Source organism: Mobula hypostoma, chromosome X2, assembly GCF_963921235.1.
Source record: "Mobula hypostoma chromosome X2, sMobHyp1.1, whole genome shotgun sequence".
NCBI classification, from domain to species: domain Eukaryota; kingdom Metazoa; phylum Chordata; class Chondrichthyes; order Myliobatiformes; family Myliobatidae; genus Mobula; species Mobula hypostoma.
Genome location: NC_086129.1, coordinates 48,304,756 through 48,324,432, shown reverse-complemented (window position 1 = coordinate 48,324,432; position 19,677 = coordinate 48,304,756). Strand labels below are relative to the sequence as shown.

General features: G+C 41.9%; 1 protein-coding gene across 7 annotated transcripts in view; it reads left to right on the top strand.

The window, feature by feature from the left end:
• The window catches only part of LOC134341017 (palmitoyl-protein thioesterase ABHD10, mitochondrial-like), a 71,354-nt gene that overhangs the window by 37,780 nt on the left and 13,897 nt on the right, over window positions 1–19,677 (top strand). For 6 of the 7 annotated variants that reach the window (XM_063038730.1, XM_063038728.1, XM_063038731.1 and 3 more), the window contains 2 exons: window positions 1,142–1,318; window positions 18,537–18,648. In XM_063038730.1, the coding sequence (XP_062894800.1) occupies window positions 1,146–1,318; window positions 18,537–18,648 (285 nt within the window). In that variant the 5' untranslated portion in view covers window positions 1,142–1,145. Of the gene's footprint in view, window positions 1–170; window positions 1,052–1,141; window positions 1,319–18,536; window positions 18,649–19,677 lie in introns of those variants that run through there. The other variant, XM_063038732.1, reaches the window with a different exon arrangement.

Genomic DNA, 19,677 nt, shown 5'->3' with positions numbered 1-19,677 from the left:
CAGGTAGTTTTGAGGAAGTAGTGAGGCTTCAGAAGGACTTGGATTAGGAAATGAGCAAAGAAGTGGCAGGTGGAATACAGTGTCAAGAAGTGTATGGTCATGCTCTTTGGAAGAAAAAATAAAAGCGTAGACTACTTTTAGATGGAGAGAAAATTTAAAAATCTGTGGTGTAACTGGACTTCAGAGTCCTCAAGCAGGATTCTCTAAAGGTTCATTTGCAGGTTAAGTTATGGTGAGGAAGGGAAATGCGATGTTAGCATTTATTTCCAGAGGACAAGAATATAAAAGCAAAGATGTAATGTTGACACTGGTGAGGCCTCACTTGGGGTATTGTGAACAGTTTTGGGCCCCTTAGAAAGGATGTGCTGAAACTGGAGAGGGTTCAAAGGAAGTTCACGAAAATGATTCCAGGATTGAATGGCTTGTCATATGAAAAGCATTTGATGGCTCAGCCTCTATTCACTAGAATTCAGAAGGATGAGGGGTGACCTAATTGAAACTTGTTGAATGGTGAAAGGCCTTGATAGAGTGGATGTGGAGAGGATATTTCCTAGGGTGGGAGAGTCTAAGACCAGAGGACACAACTTCACAATAGAGGGGTGGCCATTCAGAATTTCTTTAACCAGAGAATGGTGAATCTATGGAGTTCGTAGCTACAGGTAGCTGTGGAGGCTAAGTCATTGGGTATATTTAAGGCAGAAGCTGATAGATTCTTGATTAGTCAGGGCATGAAGGGATACGGGGAGAAGGCAGGAGATTGGGGCTGAGAGGAAAAATGGATCAGCCATGATGAAATGGCAGAGCACACTCGGTAGGCCAAATGGCCTAATTCTGTTCCTTTGACTTATGGTCTTATTCTCATCAATCCCGAGATTCTGTCATTCACCTACATACTCTCAGCAATTTACAGCGAATAATTAACCTAATAACCCATAAGACATTGGAAGGATGCTTGAGCTCCCCGAGAAAACTTGCATACTCACAGGGAGAACATGCAAGCTCCACGCTGACAGCATCAGAAGTCAGGATTGAACCCATTTCACTGAAACTGGTAGGCTGTAGTTGTTCCACTGAACTAGAAGCAATATTTTCCTAGTTTTTGGAATGATAACTCCATGGTTTTCATTCTTTCTTGTTGCAGAACTATGTCTTCCATGCAGTTTCTCACAAGGTTATCCTTGCCTCGCCTGGCCTATCATAGGATCTCAGCAAAAAACCCTGGAGTTGTGTTCCTCTCGGGATTCAAATCCAACATGAATGGGGAGAAAGCGTTGGCCTTGGAAGCATTTTGTGATTCAGCAGGCTATTCCTTTGTCAGGTAATGCCACAATGTTCTAAAAGCATATGCGCTTTATACGAAGTGTGCTACTTGGAATGAGTGCTAGTAAGACTTAAAACCATCTGGTAGGTTTTCCTGAAAGGCATTGAATATATAGAAATGGTGTGCAAGTCCAGTAAGTCTATCCTATATCTAATATGGCTGGATTGTCTTAACTGGTTCCTTTTTCAACGTCCTTCTGAATGGACAGTGAACCAATCCATGAACACTACCTCACTATTTTTTGCTCTCTTGCACTGCTAATTTAATTTAGTTTTTAATATATTATTTCTTACTTGTACGTTACAGTTTTTTAAATGTATTGCATTGTACTGGTGCCACAGAACAACAAATTTCATGACATTTGTCAGTGATAATAAACCTGATTCTGATAACATTTCTGGGGAAAATTCCTCATTCTTTGTAACCCTTAAGAAGTTTCAAGGTGCTTTGTAGCTATTATACTATTTTTAGAAGTGTTTTTACACTTGCAGTTCAGAAAAGGTGAGAGCCAATTTTCCCACTGAGAGCTCCCATTAATAGCAGTGACCCAATGAATCAATCGAATGATGATGACTGGTGCTTCGCTTGCGAAGATCGGGGGGAAGAGGAGTCCTCAGGAGCGACAGCACGATCGTTGGTGATTGTAGAGGCCAATTCTGGATCTGCAGACTCTGGAACAGCTGGGATGTGAGCGCTTGGGTAGTAGGATCCTTTCTGTGTCTCCTCTTCTCTTCAGCAGTAACTCTTGCTGGTTTCTGTAAAATTCTTGGCTGCAACGTGGATCAGTGGTCTCTATCACAAGCCAGCTGCTGTCACTTGTTGACCTCGATATTTGCCTAAGGGAGATGCTGCTTAAATTAGTCTTTGTACCTCTTGTCCGGGACACCACAATCTCTCTTGCCCTGAGAGAGTTCTCCGTAGAGTACTGCTTTCAGTATGGGGTTGTCCATACGAGACACGTGGCCTGGCCAGCGGAGCTGCCTGAGTAGCAAAGTGGCTTCAATGCTTGGAAGTTGAACCTTCTCCAGGACCTTGTTGTTGGAGACACGATCCTCCCAGCTGATACCCGTGATGGATGCGCTCAAGCAACCGGATTTGCTTGCGGTACAAACCCCAGGCTTCGGAGCTTTATAGCAGTGTTATGATGATGGCAGCCCAGTACACCTGGATTTTTGTGGACAGACACAGCTGGTGGCTCTTCCACACGTTTCTGGAGGTGTCCGAAGGTACTGCTGGCTCTGGCAAGTTGATTATCTATGTCTCTTACTTCTGTACCATTGTTGGAGATGACATTGTTCAGCTAGGTGAACTGCTCAACTGTGGTGAGAGGGTGGTCGTCAATGGTGATCCTAGGTGCGTTGTAAACGCCACGAAGGGGCTTCTGGTGGAGGATCATTGTTTTCTTCAGACTGACTATTAACCCAAAAGCCCTTGCAGCCTTGGCAAACTGAGTGACTGCAGCCTGTAGTGCATCCTTTGAGAGGTAGAGAGAGAAAAGAGCACAGTCATTTGCATATAGTAGCTCGAGAATAGGTTGATGGATGGTTTCAGTTCGGGCAAGAAGGCGGTTGATAGAGTGAATGTGGAGAGGATGTTTCATATGATAGGGGAGTCTAAGACCAAAGGACACAGCCTCAGAATAGATGGGCATCCTTTTAGAATGGAGATGAGGAGAAATTTGTTTAGCCTGAGACTGGTGAATCTGTGGAATTCGTTGCCACAGGCAGCTGTGGAGGCCAAGTCTGTATGTATATTTAAGGCAGAGGTTGATGGATTCTTGATTGGTCAGGGCATGAAGGGATATGGGGAGAAGTCAGGAGATTGAGGCTGAGAGGAAAAATGGATCAGCTATGATGAAATGGCAGAGCAGACTTGGCCTAATTCTCCTCCTATGTCTTAGGGTCTTAATTAAGTCAATGAAGTTCAAGAATTAAGACATTAAGAAAAGAAAGATTAGCTTTGTCACATGTGCATCAAAACATACAATGAAATGTGTCATTTGTGTCAACAAGTCCAAGGATGTGCAAGGACAGCCTGCAAATGTCGCCACACTTCCGGTGCCAACATAGCATGCCCACAAATTATTAACCCTATTGTGCATGTCTTTGCACTGTGGGAGGAAACCATGCAGTCACAGGGGGAACATATAAACTCCTTACAGGCAGCGAAGGAGTTGAACCTGGGTTGTTGGTTCTGTAATAGTGTTATGCTAACTGTTAAGCTACCATGCTGTCTTCCAGGAAAATAAAAATTCTCAGCCTTAAATTCTTGAATGAAGCTTATCCTGGTGTTGCCTCTCCCTGCACATCGGAAAGCACAGCTCTTCATGGTGATTGCCGCCACAGAACGATTGGCTTGAATGATCGTCAACACAAGAATATAACTTGTCTAAAATCATTTGAAGACTGTAGTCTGCTGTAGGTGAAGTCACCACTTACTGCCCACAAGATTCATTCCACAGTTAACAGTCCACTACAATCATCTTTTGCATATTGGTTGTGTGTAGTTGTTTATTGATTCAATTATGCTTCTTTGTATTCACTGTGATTGCCTGCAACAAAATGGACATATACTTTGAATATTGCTGTGGGTTCAAAACAAAATGCTGAGTACCCATCATCTCAGTTAGCATCTCAGAGAGAAGTGGAGCCATATTTCAGCTTGATGATATTTCCTGACCTGAATTGTTAAATCTGCTTTTTCTCTCTTTGCTGAGATGTTTGATGTGGATCATCTGCAGCATTTTCTATTTTTATTTCACATTTCCACATCTACACATCTGTGTACAAGATGAATAATAGATCAAGTGGACAACCAAAGGCCTTTTCCCGGGCGGAAAAGGCTAATACAAGGGGGTATACTTTAAGGTGTTGGGAGGAAGCTACAGGGAGGCTGTCAGGGGTAGAGCTTTTAGACAGAGAGTGGTGAGTGTGTGAAAAGTAGTCATGGTAGAGGCATTTAAGAAACTCTTAAATATTCACATGGATGCAAGAAAAATGGAGGGCTACGGGGAGGGAGGTGTTTGATTTTAGAGTAGGTTAAAAGGTCAGCACAACATCGTGGGATGAAGGGCCTATATTGTGCTGTACTGTTCTCTGTTCTATGAATTTTGTTTTTAATAAAAAATATAAAAGGCCATTCAGCTCTTTACTGCAGCTCAGTTAGTCAATGCAATATTGGCAGATCTGCCTCAATATGATACTGTTCTCTCTCCCTTGCCTTTGCCTTTTGTATCTAGAAGTATTAATAATATTCAACAGCTTGAACCTTTTATGGTAGAGAATTCCACAGGTACACCACCCTCTGAGTGAAAAAATTTCTTCTCAGTCTGGAATATTGTGCTTTGTATCCTAAGGTAATCCCTGGTTCTGGACCAGGAATTGTCCTGTTGAGCCCTGTCAGAATGTTGTATGTTCTCCTTTCATTTTTTTTGTTTTTTTGAAACTACAGTGAATTGAAGATCCAGTTGACCTAATCCCTCCTCATTCGATAGTGTTGCTATTTTGGGAATTAATTTGGTGAAACTTTGTTGCACTCCCTCTACGGGGTGGGGTGGGAACATGATGGCATAGCAGCTAGTGCAATGCTTTACAGTGCCAAGTGTAAGACTAGAGTTTGATTCCTACCACTGTTTGACAGGAGTTTGTATGTTCTCCCTGTGACTGCGTGGGTTTCCTCTGGGTGCTCCGGTTTCCTCCCATAGTGCTATGTTAAACACAGAAACACAATTTCAGCTGCTCAGCACAATCCTTAATTTTTGACACAAACAACACATTGCATTGTATATTAATGTGCATATGATAAATAAAGCTAATCTTTCAAATCTCAGTAAAACACTGTTAATCTGCTTTTCCTTGGAATTCCAGTGGCTTTCTGGGCCCTCATTTTCGATGTTGTCTTTAAACTCACAGCCCTCTCTTTAAACTCACTGGGTTCTTCAGAAAATCTATTATACTGCTATATAATATCTTTTATCTTTTGGGGGGGAAAAGTGAATTTGAAATAAATGAGTGTATTTCTAGACGTAATCTCCAGTAGTCTGAAAAATTTGCCAATTTGCCACTGCCAACGCGCTGAGGGTGCTGGGTTGTCAGAAATTTATTGCCTATTCTTCCTTGGGTAAAGAAATCCAAAGTACGCACAATGCTGAATGTGTGTGGTCTCAACGAGGCAATGTATCATTTTAGTATTGTTGTTGGTCTGCAGTCAGATGTAGGATAGGCTGGGTAAGGAAGTTGGACTTCCTTTCCTGAAGGTCCTTAGTGAATCAAATTTCAGTTCTTTAATGACAATCCAGTAGTTTAATGGTCACATTATTGATGTTGGTATTTTTCCAGTCCTGGCTTTTATTTAATTAACTGAATGTACATTCTCGAGCTGCTCTGGTGGGATTGCAGTCATTTATCTGAATTATTCATGCTGTGGGGCTGTGAGACAGAAAGAGTTATTCGTGGGAAATGAATAATGAGATTGAATTAAAAGATTCTAATTGTTAGAAATTTACAATATGGAAACCAATCTAATAATTGTGTCACTTCAATTAACTGTCCCACAACACTTGATATTCAAATGTTCCTATGTCTAACTCAGTCAATTAAAATGAGCAATCTTGCAAATGCAATTGATTAATAGAGATTGGACGCATTCAGTCTTACTGACCTAATGTCCAAAATGCTTCGCGCTTAAATTAAAAATCATTTTTGATTATTGTTGCCAAGTTATTTGGTTCCCATCACTGTTTATAGCATTGACCTCTGAATTAAATCTACTCTGAATGTTTTACTTAGCATTTACAGAAGATATCTTTGACCTGTAAATACCCTGTTGAACATCTAGAGTATTCAAAGTTTAAAGTGAATTTATTACCAGTGTACATATATGTCACCATATACAACCCTGAGATTCATTTTCTTGTGGGCATACTCAATAAGTCTATAGAATAGTAACTATAACACGATCAATGAAAGACCACCCAACTAGGGCGTTCAACCAGAGTGCGGAAGACAACAAACAGCGCAAATGCAAATATAAATAATGAGAACATGAGACGAAGAGTCCTTGAAAGTGAGTCCATTGGTTGTGGGAACATCTCAGTGATGGGGCAAGTGTAGTTACCCCTCTGGTTCAAGAGCCTGCTGGTTGAGGGGTAATAACTGTTCCCTAACCTGCTGGTGTGAGTCCCAAGGCTCTTGTACCTTCTGCTTTTCTACAGCAATATTTCATGTAGATGTGCTCAATGGTTATGAGGGCTTTACCTATGATTTTCTGTTCAAGGGCATCGATATCCCCATACGAGGCTGTGATGCGGTCTGTCAGTACTCTCTCCACTACACATCCATAGCAGTTTGTCAAAGTTTTTAGATGTCATGCCGCATCTCCACAAACTCCTAAGGAAGTTGAAGCGCTGTGCTTTCTTCGCAATTGCACATGTTAATAGCAGATGGAAATATTTTAATAAAGGAAGCAATTAAGGCCTTCTAGGTAGGAAAACTAAACAGCATTTTTGACCACTAACGGCTTCATTCCCCCCTTCCCCCACCCACTCCCCTTCCCCTTCACCTTTCTGCTTGTACTCCTACCACCCCCCCCCCCCCAATCACCTACTGCCCCCTTCCATTTGATGGTGTTTGACGGCTCTGGGCCTGTACTTACTGGATCTTAGAAGAATGAAGGGGATCTCATTTTTAAAGAGAAATGAGTATTAAAAGGCTTAGCCAGAGTGGATATGGACAGGATGTTTCATATAGTGGGAGAGTCCAGGACCAGAGGGCATAGTCTCAGAATAGAAGTTCGTCCCTTTAGGACAGAGATGAGGAGGAATTTATTTAGCCAAGGGGTGGTGAATCTGTGGAGGCTAAGTCATTGGGTGTATTTAAAGTGGAGGTTGATAGATTATTGATTAGTGAGGGTGTCAAAGATCACGGGGAGAAGGCAGAAGAATGGTGGTGAGAGGGAAAATAAATTGGCCATGATGGAATAGCAGAGCAGACTTGGGCTGAATGGCCTAATTCTGCTCCTCTGTCTTACGGTCTTCCTTTCCAGTCCTCAGCTGAAACGTTGACTGTTTATGCTCCTCCATTGTAGTGTAGCGTGTTCAAAGTGTTGCTATACTGAAGGAGTGATTAAGGTTGTGCTGGTTGGTTCAAAAAGTGAATGGTTGAAGGGAAGTAGCTGATCTTGAACCTGGTGGTGTGGGACTTTAGGCTTCTGTGTCTCCTGTGCCATGATAGCTGCTCAATAGCATGGCCCAGTGGTGGGGAGGGATGTGCCTGTGATGTATTGGGATGAATCCACTATTGGCTGCAGCTTCTTGCTTTCCTGTTCATTCATGTTGCCATACCAGACCATAATGCAACCAGTCAGGTCTTGACACAAGTGTTTCTGTAGATGCTGGAAATCCTGAGCAACACACACAAAATGGTAGCATAATGCTCACCTGATGGTTCAATTCCCATTACTATCTGTAATGATTTTGTACATTCTCCCCATAATCATATGGATTTCTGAGTTTTCCAGTTTCCTCCCACATTCTAAAGCTGTATGGGTTAGGGTTAGTGAGTTGTGGGCATGCTAAGTTGGTGCCAGAAGTATGGCGACATTTGTAGACTGCCCCCAGCACTTCCTTGGGCTGTGTTGGTTGCTGATGCAAACAAAACTTTTTGCTGTATGTGTGATAAATAAAATACACTTTTAATCTTTAAGTGCTGGAGGAACTCAGTAGATCAGACAGCATCTATGAAAGGAATTAAACATTCAACATCTCATCAGGACTGGAAAGGAAAAGGGAAGAAGAAGGTGGGGTGAGAGGAAGGAGGACAAGCTGGAAGATGATGGGTGAGACCAGGTGAGGGAGAAGGTGGGTAGGGAATGGGGGATGCAGTAAGAAGTTGGGAAGTGATAGGTGGAGGAGATAAAGGACTGAAGAAGAATGAATCTGATAGGAGAAGAGAGTGGACAATGGAAGAAAGGGAAGGAGGAGGGACACCAGAGGGAGGTCATGGGTAAGTCATGAGGGGAGATGAGAGGGTAACCAGGATGGGGAATGGAAAGAGAGAGATGGAGGAGAGTCTGGTATTGATTTGTGTTTGATAGTTGTGGGATTAATATTAGCTAGCAAGTGTTGGAGACTTCCCTCCTCCTTAAGAAGAACATGTATGCTTATGAAATGGGAAGTGGTTAGAGCCTGATTTTAACTTCTCACAGACAAGATGGCAGCTTCTTACAGCTAACTTTTTAGCCTGGATTAGATGTTTAACAATGGAATGGGCTTCAAATTTTAACCTTCTCATTTGAGGCTGCATTTGCTGCTCCTAACTCAAGACTCGTACTTATTACGGTAGGATAATGAATAGGTGGTTAGAACGTGCAGTTAAGATTTTGCATATCACTTAAGTTATGCAGTAATGGTAATAGCTTTTATCTGTAATAAAGGATTATGAAAATTATATTACACCCCGTATCTGCATCTGCGAGGCTATTACCAGAAAGTAGATTGCATAAGGAGTTATTATGAAATGCACATGTAATGTTCAAAATAAATTTGAAACATCTGCATACAAATCAGACCCAGGGGACGAGGTGGTGATGAGTGGGAAAGGCTTCCCTGAGCACTACCTCACCAGTCAGCATTTAATCTTCATTATGTAATGGCTTTTGACAGATGCTGGAAGCCGTAAGGAATAAAAATGTTTGTTTTCTGAGAAAAATGGGAGGGTGCCTACTTCCAAAGAAGTAGCATACAAATTAGCCAGAGAAAGTGGCTCACCTGAGGACTGGGAGAAATTCAGAGTTCAGCAGAGGAGGACAAAGGGCTTAATTAGGAAGGGGAAAAAAGATTATGAGAGAAAACTGGCAGAGAACATAAAAACGGACTGTAAAAGCTTTTATAGATATGTAAAAAGGAAAAGACTGATAAAGACAAATGTAGGTCCCCTGCAAACAGAAACAGGTGAATTGATTATGGGGAGCAAGGACATGGCAGACCAATTGAATAATTACTTTGGTTCTGTCTTCACTAAGGAGGACATAAATAATCTTCCAGAAATAGTAAGGGACAGAGGGTCCAGTGAGATGGAGGAACTGAGCGAAATACATGTTAGTAGGGAAGTGGTGTTAGGTAAATTGAAGGGATTGAAGGCAGATAAATCCCCAGGGCCAGATGGTCTGCATCCCAGAGTGCTTAAGGAAGTGGCCCAAGAAATAGTGGATGCATTAGTGATAATTTTTCAAAACTCGTTAGATTCTGGACTAGTTCCTGAGGATTGGAGGGTGGCTAATGTAACCCCACTTTTTAAAAAAGGAGGGAGAGAGAAACCGGGGAATTATAGGCCGGTTAGCCTAACGTCGGTGGTGGGGAAACTGCTGGAGTCAGTTATCAAGGATGTGATAACAGCACATTTGGAAAGCGGTGAAATGATCGGACAAAGTCAGCATGGATTTGTGAAAGGAAAATCATGTCTGACGAATCTCATAGAATTTTTTGAGGATGTAACTAGTAGAGTGGATAGGGGAGAACCAGTGGATGTGGTATATTTGGATTTTCAAAAGGCTTTTGACAAGGTCCCACATAGGAGATTAGTGTGCAAACTTAAAGCACACGGTATTGGGGGTAAGGTATTGGTGTGGGTGGAGAATTGGTTAGCAGACAGGAAGCAAAGAGTGGGAATAAACGGGACCTTTTCAGAATGGCAGGCGGTGACTAGTGGGGTACCGCAAGGCTCAGTGCTGGGACCCCAGTTGTTTACAATATATATTAATGACTTGGATGAGGGAATTAAATGCAGCATCTCCAAGTTTGCGGATGACACGAAGCTGGGTGGCAGTGTTAGCAGTGAGGAGGATGCTAAGAGGATGCAGGGTGACTTGGATAGGTTGGGTGAGTGGGCAAACTCATGGCAGATGCAATTTAATGTGGATAAATGTGAAGTTATCCACTTTGGTGGCAAAAATAGGAAAACAGATTATTATCTGAATGGTGGCCGATTAGGAAAAGGGGAGGTGCAACGAGACCTGGGTGTCATTATACACCAGTCATTGAAAGTGGGCATGCAGGTACAGCAGGCGGTGAAAAAGGCGAACGGTATGCTGGCATTTATAGCGAGAGGATTCGAGTACAGGAGCAGGGAGGTACTACTGCAGTTGTACAAGGCCTTGGTGAGACCACACCTGGAGTATTGTGTGCAGTTTTGGTCCCCTAATCTGAGGAAAGACATCTTTGCCATAGAGGGAGTACAAAGAAGGTTCACCAGATTGATTCCTGGGATGGCAGGTCTTTCATATGAAGAAAGACTGGATGAACTGGGCTTGTACTCGTTGGAATTTAGAAGATTGAGGGGGGATCTGATTGAAACGTATAAGATCCTAAAGGGATTGGACAGGCTAGATGCAGGAAGATTGTTCCCGATGTTGGGGAGGTCTAGAACGAGGGGTCACAGTTTGAGGATAGAGGGGAAGCCTTTTAGGACCGAGGTTAGGAAAAACTTCTTCACACAGAGAGTGGTGAATCTGTGGAATTCTCTGCCACAGCAAACTGTTGAGGCCAGTTCATTAGCTATGTTTAAAAGGAAGTTAGATATGGCCCTTGTGGCTACAGGGGTCAGGGGGTATGGAGGGAAGGCTGGGTTCTGAGTTGGATGATCAGCCATGATCATAATAAATGGCGGTGCAGGCTCGAAGGGCCGAATGGCCTACTCCTGCACCTATTTTCTATGTTTCTGTCTCCGTAATATGAATTCCTACACTTCATGTGTGTGAAAATGGGTAAAGGATGTTCTGTGCCACAGTGACAGGCCTATCTCAGTTCCAGGTACACACTGGTTTCCTCCCACGTTTCAAAGACGTTCAGGTTAGGGTGAGGAAGTTGTGGTCATGCTATGTTGGTGCTGGGAATGTGGCAACAGTTGCATCAAATCTTCACTGACTTGATTTGACGCAAATGACACTTATTCTATTTTATGTAGAGGTACAGCATGGAACAGACCTTTTTGGCCCAATGAGCCACATTGCCTAACAGCCCACCTGTTTAACCCTAGCCCAATCACAACACAATTTCAAATGGCCAATTAACCTACTAACTGGTACATCTTTGGAACATGGGAGGAAACCCGTGTATTCACGGGGAGGGCACACAAGCTCCTTACAGACAGTGCTGGAATTGACCATCAAACTCCGACACCCCAAACTGTAATAGCTACGCTACTGTGGCAAGGCATGTTATGATGGCAAATAAAACTAATCCTGACTTTACATGTGTAAAGTCTGAGGATGTAGGTCGGTGCACAAGATTTAAGGCTGACCTTCCCTGGGGGAATACTGCAGGAATTCCAACTTCATTACATATTCTCTGGTTGTATTATTACATGGAATCACTGTTTTGCACAATATTTATCCTTCAACATTTCTAGACAAAACACATTATCTAACAGTTATCATATTGCTGTATTTCAATGCTTACTCTGCACAAAATGGCTGCCATCTTTCCGAAAAGAGTACTTTACTGTTTGAAAGTACTTTGTGATGTGACACATGCTATAGAAATGCCTGTTTTTTTTATTAATCTGTATTCATGGAATGTATTTAATAGAAGTTTAGATAAGTAAATGGCGGGAGGGGTGAGGGGTATGGAGGGCTATGATGCAGGTGCGGATTGATGGGACTAGGCAGAATAACAGTTTGGCACAGACAAGATGGGCCTAGGGGCTGGTTTCTGTGCTGCAGTGTTCTATAACTCTATGTATTCTGTTTTCTGCCTGGAATTAACATGACAGGCTTTATAATAATTAGCCCTGACTTCAATTGTTTTCACTGTAACTTTAATATTTAAAATTTTTCTATAGACTAAACCAACTAAAATATATTTGCAATTACAGTATATAATTTGTAATGAAAAATATGAGATTAATACTATGCAGAGCTATAATTTTATTTTTTAAAAAGTGAAACAAAAATTATTCAGTGGTTTACAAGAGGTTATTTAAACTTAGTATTTTATTGTTAAAATTAGCCTACTAATATTGTTTTTCCCATAGATGATTTTGGATCTATCTTCATTGCATATATATAAAATTGTAGCTTCCTCACATCCTAAAATAATGTCATATGATAAAAAGTTTCTGGAATTCCTGAGATATATTAATACTGAATCACATGCAGAATAGCAGTTTACCCTGTGTTTCCTGTGAAAAGGAAGTGTGTGTGTGTACTAGTGTACAACAGGCAGTGTGGCCTATTTTTCATCTCCAGAGGCTTGGGTTGCTATTTTCTGTCTTTGCACATTTGAAAATCCAAGCAAAGCAGTAATGTCAATATCAGCAAAATGTTTTTTTAATAAATCTTGGTTCCTTTGGAAGGAATAGCTATTAATTAAATATGGTCAGAGTAATAATACTCTTGTATAGGACAATAACAGTGATGGTCATATTCTAGGTTTGTATCAGGCATATTATAAGGTCGCAATGAATGTTGTCTATGACAAATGAAGTTCTGGAGGCATCTGAAATGGGACCTTTGCTACAGTACTAGATGAAAATATAGGGGCGTTAGTAGGCTGGCAGATGAAGCCTAGATTGGTGATGATATGGATAGCATAGAAGATTGCCAAAGGATACAGCAGGATACAAGTCAATTGCAGATATGGGGAGAGAAATGGCAGATAGAGTTTGATCCAGCCAAATGGGAAGTATTGACCTTTGAGAGAGCAAGTGTAAAGGGACAGTGCATTGTTAAAGGTAAGACGCTTCATGGTGTTGATGTACATACAGATGTTGGGGTCCTAGTCTATAGCTCCCTAAAAATGGCTGCACAGGTTGATAGAGTGGTTCAGAAGGCATAATGCAAGCTTGCCTTTATTAGTTGAGGCATTGAGTTCAAGAGTTGGGAAGTTATGTTGCAGCTTTATAAAACTCTTGTTGGACCACATCTGGAGTGTTGCATTCAGTTCTGGTTGCCTAATAACAGGAAAGATGTGTTGACTTTGGAAAGGATACAGAAGAGGTTTACCAGGATACTGCTTAGTTTAGAGGACATGTTATGAAGAGACATTGGACGAATGTGGATTGTTTTCTCTGGAGTGGCAGAGGCTGAGTAGAGATTTGACAGCAATTCAAAGATTATGAGAGGCTTAGATAGAGTACATAGCTGGTATCTTTTTCCCAGGGACAAAGTGTCTAATACTGGAGGGTAGTAAGGTGACAGAAGACGTGTTCAAAAGAAATGTGTGGAACATGCTTTTTTACACTGAGTGGTTGATGCGTGGAATACACTGCCTGGGGGTGGTAGTGGAGGCACATACGACAGAGGCATTTGAGAGGATCTTAGATTTTTTTTCCTCTGGAAGAAGATGACGCCAGCGAACAACATGACTAAGGCGGCCTCCTCCCGACGGTTCACAAAATTACTTCATTCACTTCTTTTACATCTTCTTTTTCTTTCAAATGTAGTCCTGCTAAAGTTGGAGCCTGTGATCTACATTTTGGTGGTGCGTTATCGGGCTGATTGAGCAATCTGGCACTTATCTGTCTCCGAGGATGTTTGGTGAGGCTTCAAGCAAAGTGTGCAGCCTCAAGGCCAAGAGGTCTGGAGCCCATGATCAGCTCCATTTTTTCGCTGATCTCACTGATTAAAGTGTCGAGCAAGATTGAACTCATGAAGGCGAGAACAGAGGCGAGCGGTTGTTCAGCACCATCTACCAGCCTCTCGCTCATTGCTGCCAGAGGAAGGTGTCTGTGTGTGATGGTCTCTCTTTCCCTGTCATCTGCTGCTCCTGAAGGAAGGTCCCTGCGTCCGTATGGTCTCTCTCTCCTCGATGGTGCTGGAACTCTGGGTCTTGGGCAAGGTTTAATCGATGGGGTTTGTGGGTTGGACTCTGTAGTCCACGTTATAATGTGTTTCTGGTTTTTGGGGTCACTCCTTTTTTTGTTGCAATTTCATGTGGTTTTGATCAGGAATTTTGAAGATAACGAATGAAACAGCGCTGGGTTGGTTGAACTGAGCTGGGCTGAATATGCCTAGACTCTTTCGATGACTTTGGTGGTTTGATGTTTTATGTTCTGTATTTTTTCGCTAGTTTTTTAAATGCCTTTTGCGCCATTTGGCTTTTTTTGTGTATTGGGGGTTTGATGATTTTCTTTGAATGGGTTCCGTGGTGTTTCTTTGTGGCTGTCTGTGGGATGAGAAATCTCACGGTTGTATACTGCATATGTACTTCGATAATATACTTTGAATCTTTGAATGGGTGGATAATGGAGGGATTTGGACATCGTGTTGGCTGTAGGGATTAGTTTCAATGAGCATTTACACTCAGTGGTCACGTTATTAGGTACAGGAGTGGAACCCGATCTGGTCTTCTGCTGTAGCCCATCCACTTCATGGTTCAACATGTTGTGCATTCAGAGGTGCTCTTCTGCACACCACTGTTGTAACGTGTGGTTATTTGAATTACTGTCACCTTCCTGTCAGCTTGAACCAGTCTGACCATTCTCCTCTGACCTCTCTCATTAACAAGGCATTTTCACCCACAGAACTGCTGCTCACTGGATGTTTTTGTGGGTTTTTTTGGGTGTCATTCTCTGTAAACTCTAGAAACTGTTCTGTGTGAAAATCCCAGAAGCTGAGATGCTCAAATCACCCTGTCTGGCACCAACAATCATTCCACGGTTAAAGTCACTTAGATCACATTTCTTCCCCATCCTGATGTCTGGTGTGAACAACAACTGAACCTCTTGACCATGTCTGCAGGCTTTTATGCATTGAGTTGCTGCCATGTGATTGGCTGATTAGATATTTGTGTTAATGAGCAGCTGTGCAGGTGCACCTAATAAAGTGGCCTCTGAGTCTAATTACTAGTTTAATTAGATCAGCACAATGTTGTGGGCTGGAGGAGCCTCTTCCTTTGCTGTACTCTTCTATTTCATTTGTTAACACTTCATTAATGTCAAATACTGTGATCCTAACATTAATTTGCAATAGTTTAAGATACACAATCAAATTTACATTCAAGTGAAAGATTGTTTTTGCTTCTGTGATAGAAAATGCCACTGACAATTTTAGAACAATTTAAAGTACCAAATGGAATCTATTTTGGGTCTTGAATTCTAAACTCAACATCATTTACAATAATATGGCTAAGCATTTTGTCTGTGGGCAAAAAATAATGGGGGGGGGGGCGGTTTGCTTTATCTGTCCAGCTAAGACCATAGTGTTGCATTCACAAGCTGTGACGATGGGCATTGCCAAAAGGTGTTCTCGCATCCATCTGAAGATTGACCCCAATGAAAATAGAAGTAAAAAAAAATCTGTGTAATAATCCAGCACAGTCGTCTTCTCTGCCTATTAAGCCACTGGCATTTAGGGCAGCGATACAGGTCCTCCATCTCTGGTGGTGTTCAGGGCTTCCTTCATCGTGTCAGTAGTTTCAATCCAGTGCAGTGAACTCCAGTTAATTGAGGCACACTGGGACCAGTACATTTTGGCCCAATTAAGCAGCTGCCCCAATTAGCTGAAGTCTCATGGAAATAGTTAAAAAGATCTAAAAAAGACAAACTACTGTTAGAGTAACAAATTATGTATGTAAATGAAGTACAGAACAAATTGGAACAGTAGCAATACTACTACAGTACAATGAACAAAATCAACCTCTAGTGCGGAGAACACACAATGCTTTTGATGATTGTATCCTCCAAATCTTCATTTTCATTGTAACATTCAAGATGAATGTTGATCCCTTCAAATTCTTCGTAGTTTCTAACTTGTTGAAGTAGTGAGATCGTTTCATTTTTGTTTCCAGCCATTTCAGGCATCTCCAAGCCTGAATGCTTGACCACAATGCTTTACTTTATTGTCGCCAAACAATTGATACTAGAATGTACAATCATCACAGCGATATTTGCTTCTGCGCTTCCCACTCCTTGGATTACAAATATTAAATATTAAAAATAAAAATTAGTCAATATTAAAAATTGAAATTATAAATCATAAATAGAAAATCAAAAAGGGAAAGTAAGGTAGTGCAAAAAAAAAAACGAGAGGCAGGTCCGGATATTTGGAGGGTACGGCCCAGATCCGGGTCAGGATCCGTTCAGCAGTCTTATCGCAGTTGGAAAGAAGCTGTTCCCAAATCTGGCTGTACGAGTCTTCAAGCTCCTGAGCCTTCTCCCGGTGGGAAGAGGGACAAAAAGTGTGCTGGCTGGGTGGGTCGTGTCCTTGATTATCCTGGCAGCACTGCTCTGACAGCGTGCGGTGTAAAGTGAGTCCAAGGATGGAAGATTGGTTTGTGTGATGTGCTGTGCCGTGTTCACAATCTTCTGCAGCTTCTTCCGGTCTTGGACAGGACAACTTCCATACCAGGTTGTGATGCACCCTAGAAGAATGCTTTCTATGGTGCATCTATAAAAATTAGTGAGGGTTTTAGGGGACAGGCCAAATTTCTTCAGCTTTCTCAGGAAGTAAAGGGGCTGGTGGGCCTTCTTGGCAGTGAACTCTGCTTGGTTGGACCAAGTCAAGTCATTTGTGATTGACCCTGAGGAACTTAAAGCTTTTGACTTGTTCCACTTGCGCACCACCGATGTAAATTGGGTTGTGTGGTCCACTACTCCTGAAGTCAACAACCAATTCCTTCGTCTTGCTGACGTTGAGGGATAGGTTATTGTCTTCGCACCATGCCACCAGGTTCTTGATTTCCTCTCTGTACTCAAACTCATCATTACCCGAGATACGGCCTACAATTGTTGTGTCATCAGCAAACTTATATATTGAGTTTGATGGAAACTTGGCTACACAATCATGGGTGTACAGTGAGTACAGCAGGGGGCTGAGTACACAGCCTTGTGGGGCACCGGTGCTCAGAGTGATTGTAGAGGAGAGCTTGTCCCCTATTTTTACCGCCTGGGTCCTGTCTGTGAGGAAGTTGAAGATCCAGCTGCAGATCTGAGTGCTGAGGCCCAGGTTCTGGAGCTTAGGAATCAGTTTATTTGGAATGATGGTATTAAAGGCAGAGCTGTAGTCAATGGAAGGGAGCCTTAAAAGCGCCTTTATTCTCCCAGTGTTCTAAGAAGGAACGTAGGGCAAGAGAGATGGCATCTGCCGTTGACTTGTTGCTCCGGTAGGCGAATTGCAAAGCGTCGAGATTGACCGGTAGGCTGTGGTTAATGTGTGCCATAACCAATCTCTCGAAGCACTTCATAGCAATTGGTGTCAGAGTCACAGGTCGATAGTCATTCAGGCATGCCACCTTGCTCTTCTTCGGCACCAGGAAACATTTCTGAATTGTCTTCTGCTTATTTCTTGCCAACAATGCAATTGACGCTATTTAAAAAACTGTTTGCTCTAATGAATGTAAGGTGTAGTGTTTAACGGCCACACAAGCACACACGACTGACACGAGGTAGAAACTGTTCAGCAACTGTCTCCTGTCCCAATTAAGTGGCATAGTGTCCCAAATTAATGAAGGGGATCCTGGCTATTCTCTCAATTAGTTTTTGTTCTTTAAGAGTTGTCCCAAATAAGTGGCTGCACCAGTTAACCGATGGCCCAATTAACTGGAATCCACTGAATTGGATACAGTAGAGCCACTAGGCCACCTACTGGTTGTAATGTTGATATCAACTCTAATGAGATCCATTAGTCTGTAGCTGCTAGGTAGCCTTTTTGCATGTTTTGAATGTAGCACGACTATGCTTTTGGTTTAAATCAAAGGTTGTAATATAGATCAAATTGAAAATTAAATTTGGTCTAAGATTGAGTTGGGGAATCAAGAATTAGAGGGCATTAAGTTAAGAGGTGAAACATTTAATAGGAATTTTTTTTTACATGGGGTGGTATCTCTGTGGAATCAGCTGTCAGAGGAAGTGGATGAGGCAGGTGCAATCACAACTTTTAAAAGGTAGTTGGATGTGTTTGTCAATTACAAAGGTTGAACAGAAGAGAATCTGCAGATGCCGAAAATCCAGAGTAAGCATGCAGAATGCTGCAGGAATTCAGCAGGTCAGGCAGCATCTACGGAGGGGAGTAAATAGTTGACGTTTCAGGCTAAGGCCCTTCTTCGGGAATCTGTAGTTTTATAAAGTTATGGGCCAAATCCTGGCAAATGGTATGAGGTTGACAGGGAGCACCATGGACTAGTTGCACTGAAGGGTCTTTTACCTTGCTGTATGATTATGATGATCTGATTTTTCGAATTAAGACTATAATTTATTTGGGTTGTTGGTGTTTCTCTGTTCAGGTTTGACTACACCGGCTATGGTAGCTCAGAAGGAAATTCTGAGGATTGCTTGTTAAGGGATTGGAAGAATGATGTACTAACAGTCTTGGATAATCTTACCACAGGACCGCAGGTCAGTACTGGGAACCCTTTTGCTATTTCAGTTTTATTGACTACCTGTATTCACTGAGCTGTAATGAACTTCATTTTCCCAATGTTAATTGAGAATCCATTAATATCTTTCAAATGTTAATTGGTTAAATATGTACAAGAGACAAATATTCAGAGTTTGTACTCAAGATGCTTGAGTGAGATGAATTGGCACAGGCCTAAGGCTGATGGACTATTGAGTGAATTATTTTATGAAAATCCCTTCCCTCTATTGATGGACAAGCATGTCATTTGTAATTTTTAAGGGACTGCTACGAATTGTTGGAGCTGATGAGTCTAGGGTTTCACAAAAATAAACATCGAATATAGAACACTACAGCGCATTATATTGTACCAACCTTTTAACATACTCTAAGATCAATTAACCCTTCCCTCCCAAAAACACTCCATTTTTCTTTCATCCATGTGTCTTAAGTCTTTAAAATGCCAAAAGGAAATGTTGGACATTTCAAAAGGAAGGGTCTTATATTTATGAAGTAAGTAACCACTCGACAAGTGTGACAGACCAGACAGAAAAGTAGCGCAGAGCTATCTCACTGGAGATAGTGTCACTGCTTTTCTCAGTAGTGCTGGGAAATGCTTTGGAAATTCGCACAATGGTTCTGTGAAGATCTACACTCTAGCCACTTTATTGGGTACCTCCTTTAACTAATGAAGTGGCCACTGAGTGTACTTCCATATATCAGAATCAGCTTTATTATCACCGGCATGTGTCGTGGAATTCGTTAACTTAGCAGCAGCAGTTCAATGCAATACATAATCTAGAAGAAAAAATAATAAGTAAATCAATTACAGAAGGTATATATTAAATAGATCAAAAATAGTGCAAAACAGAAATGATATATATTAAATAGGTAGTGCCCATGGGTTCAATGTCCATTTGGGAATCGGATGGCAGAGGGGAAGAAGCTGTTCCTGAATCTCTGAGTGTGAGCCTTTAGGCTCCTGTAGCTCCTTCCTGACAGTAACAGTGAGAAGAGGGCATGTCCTG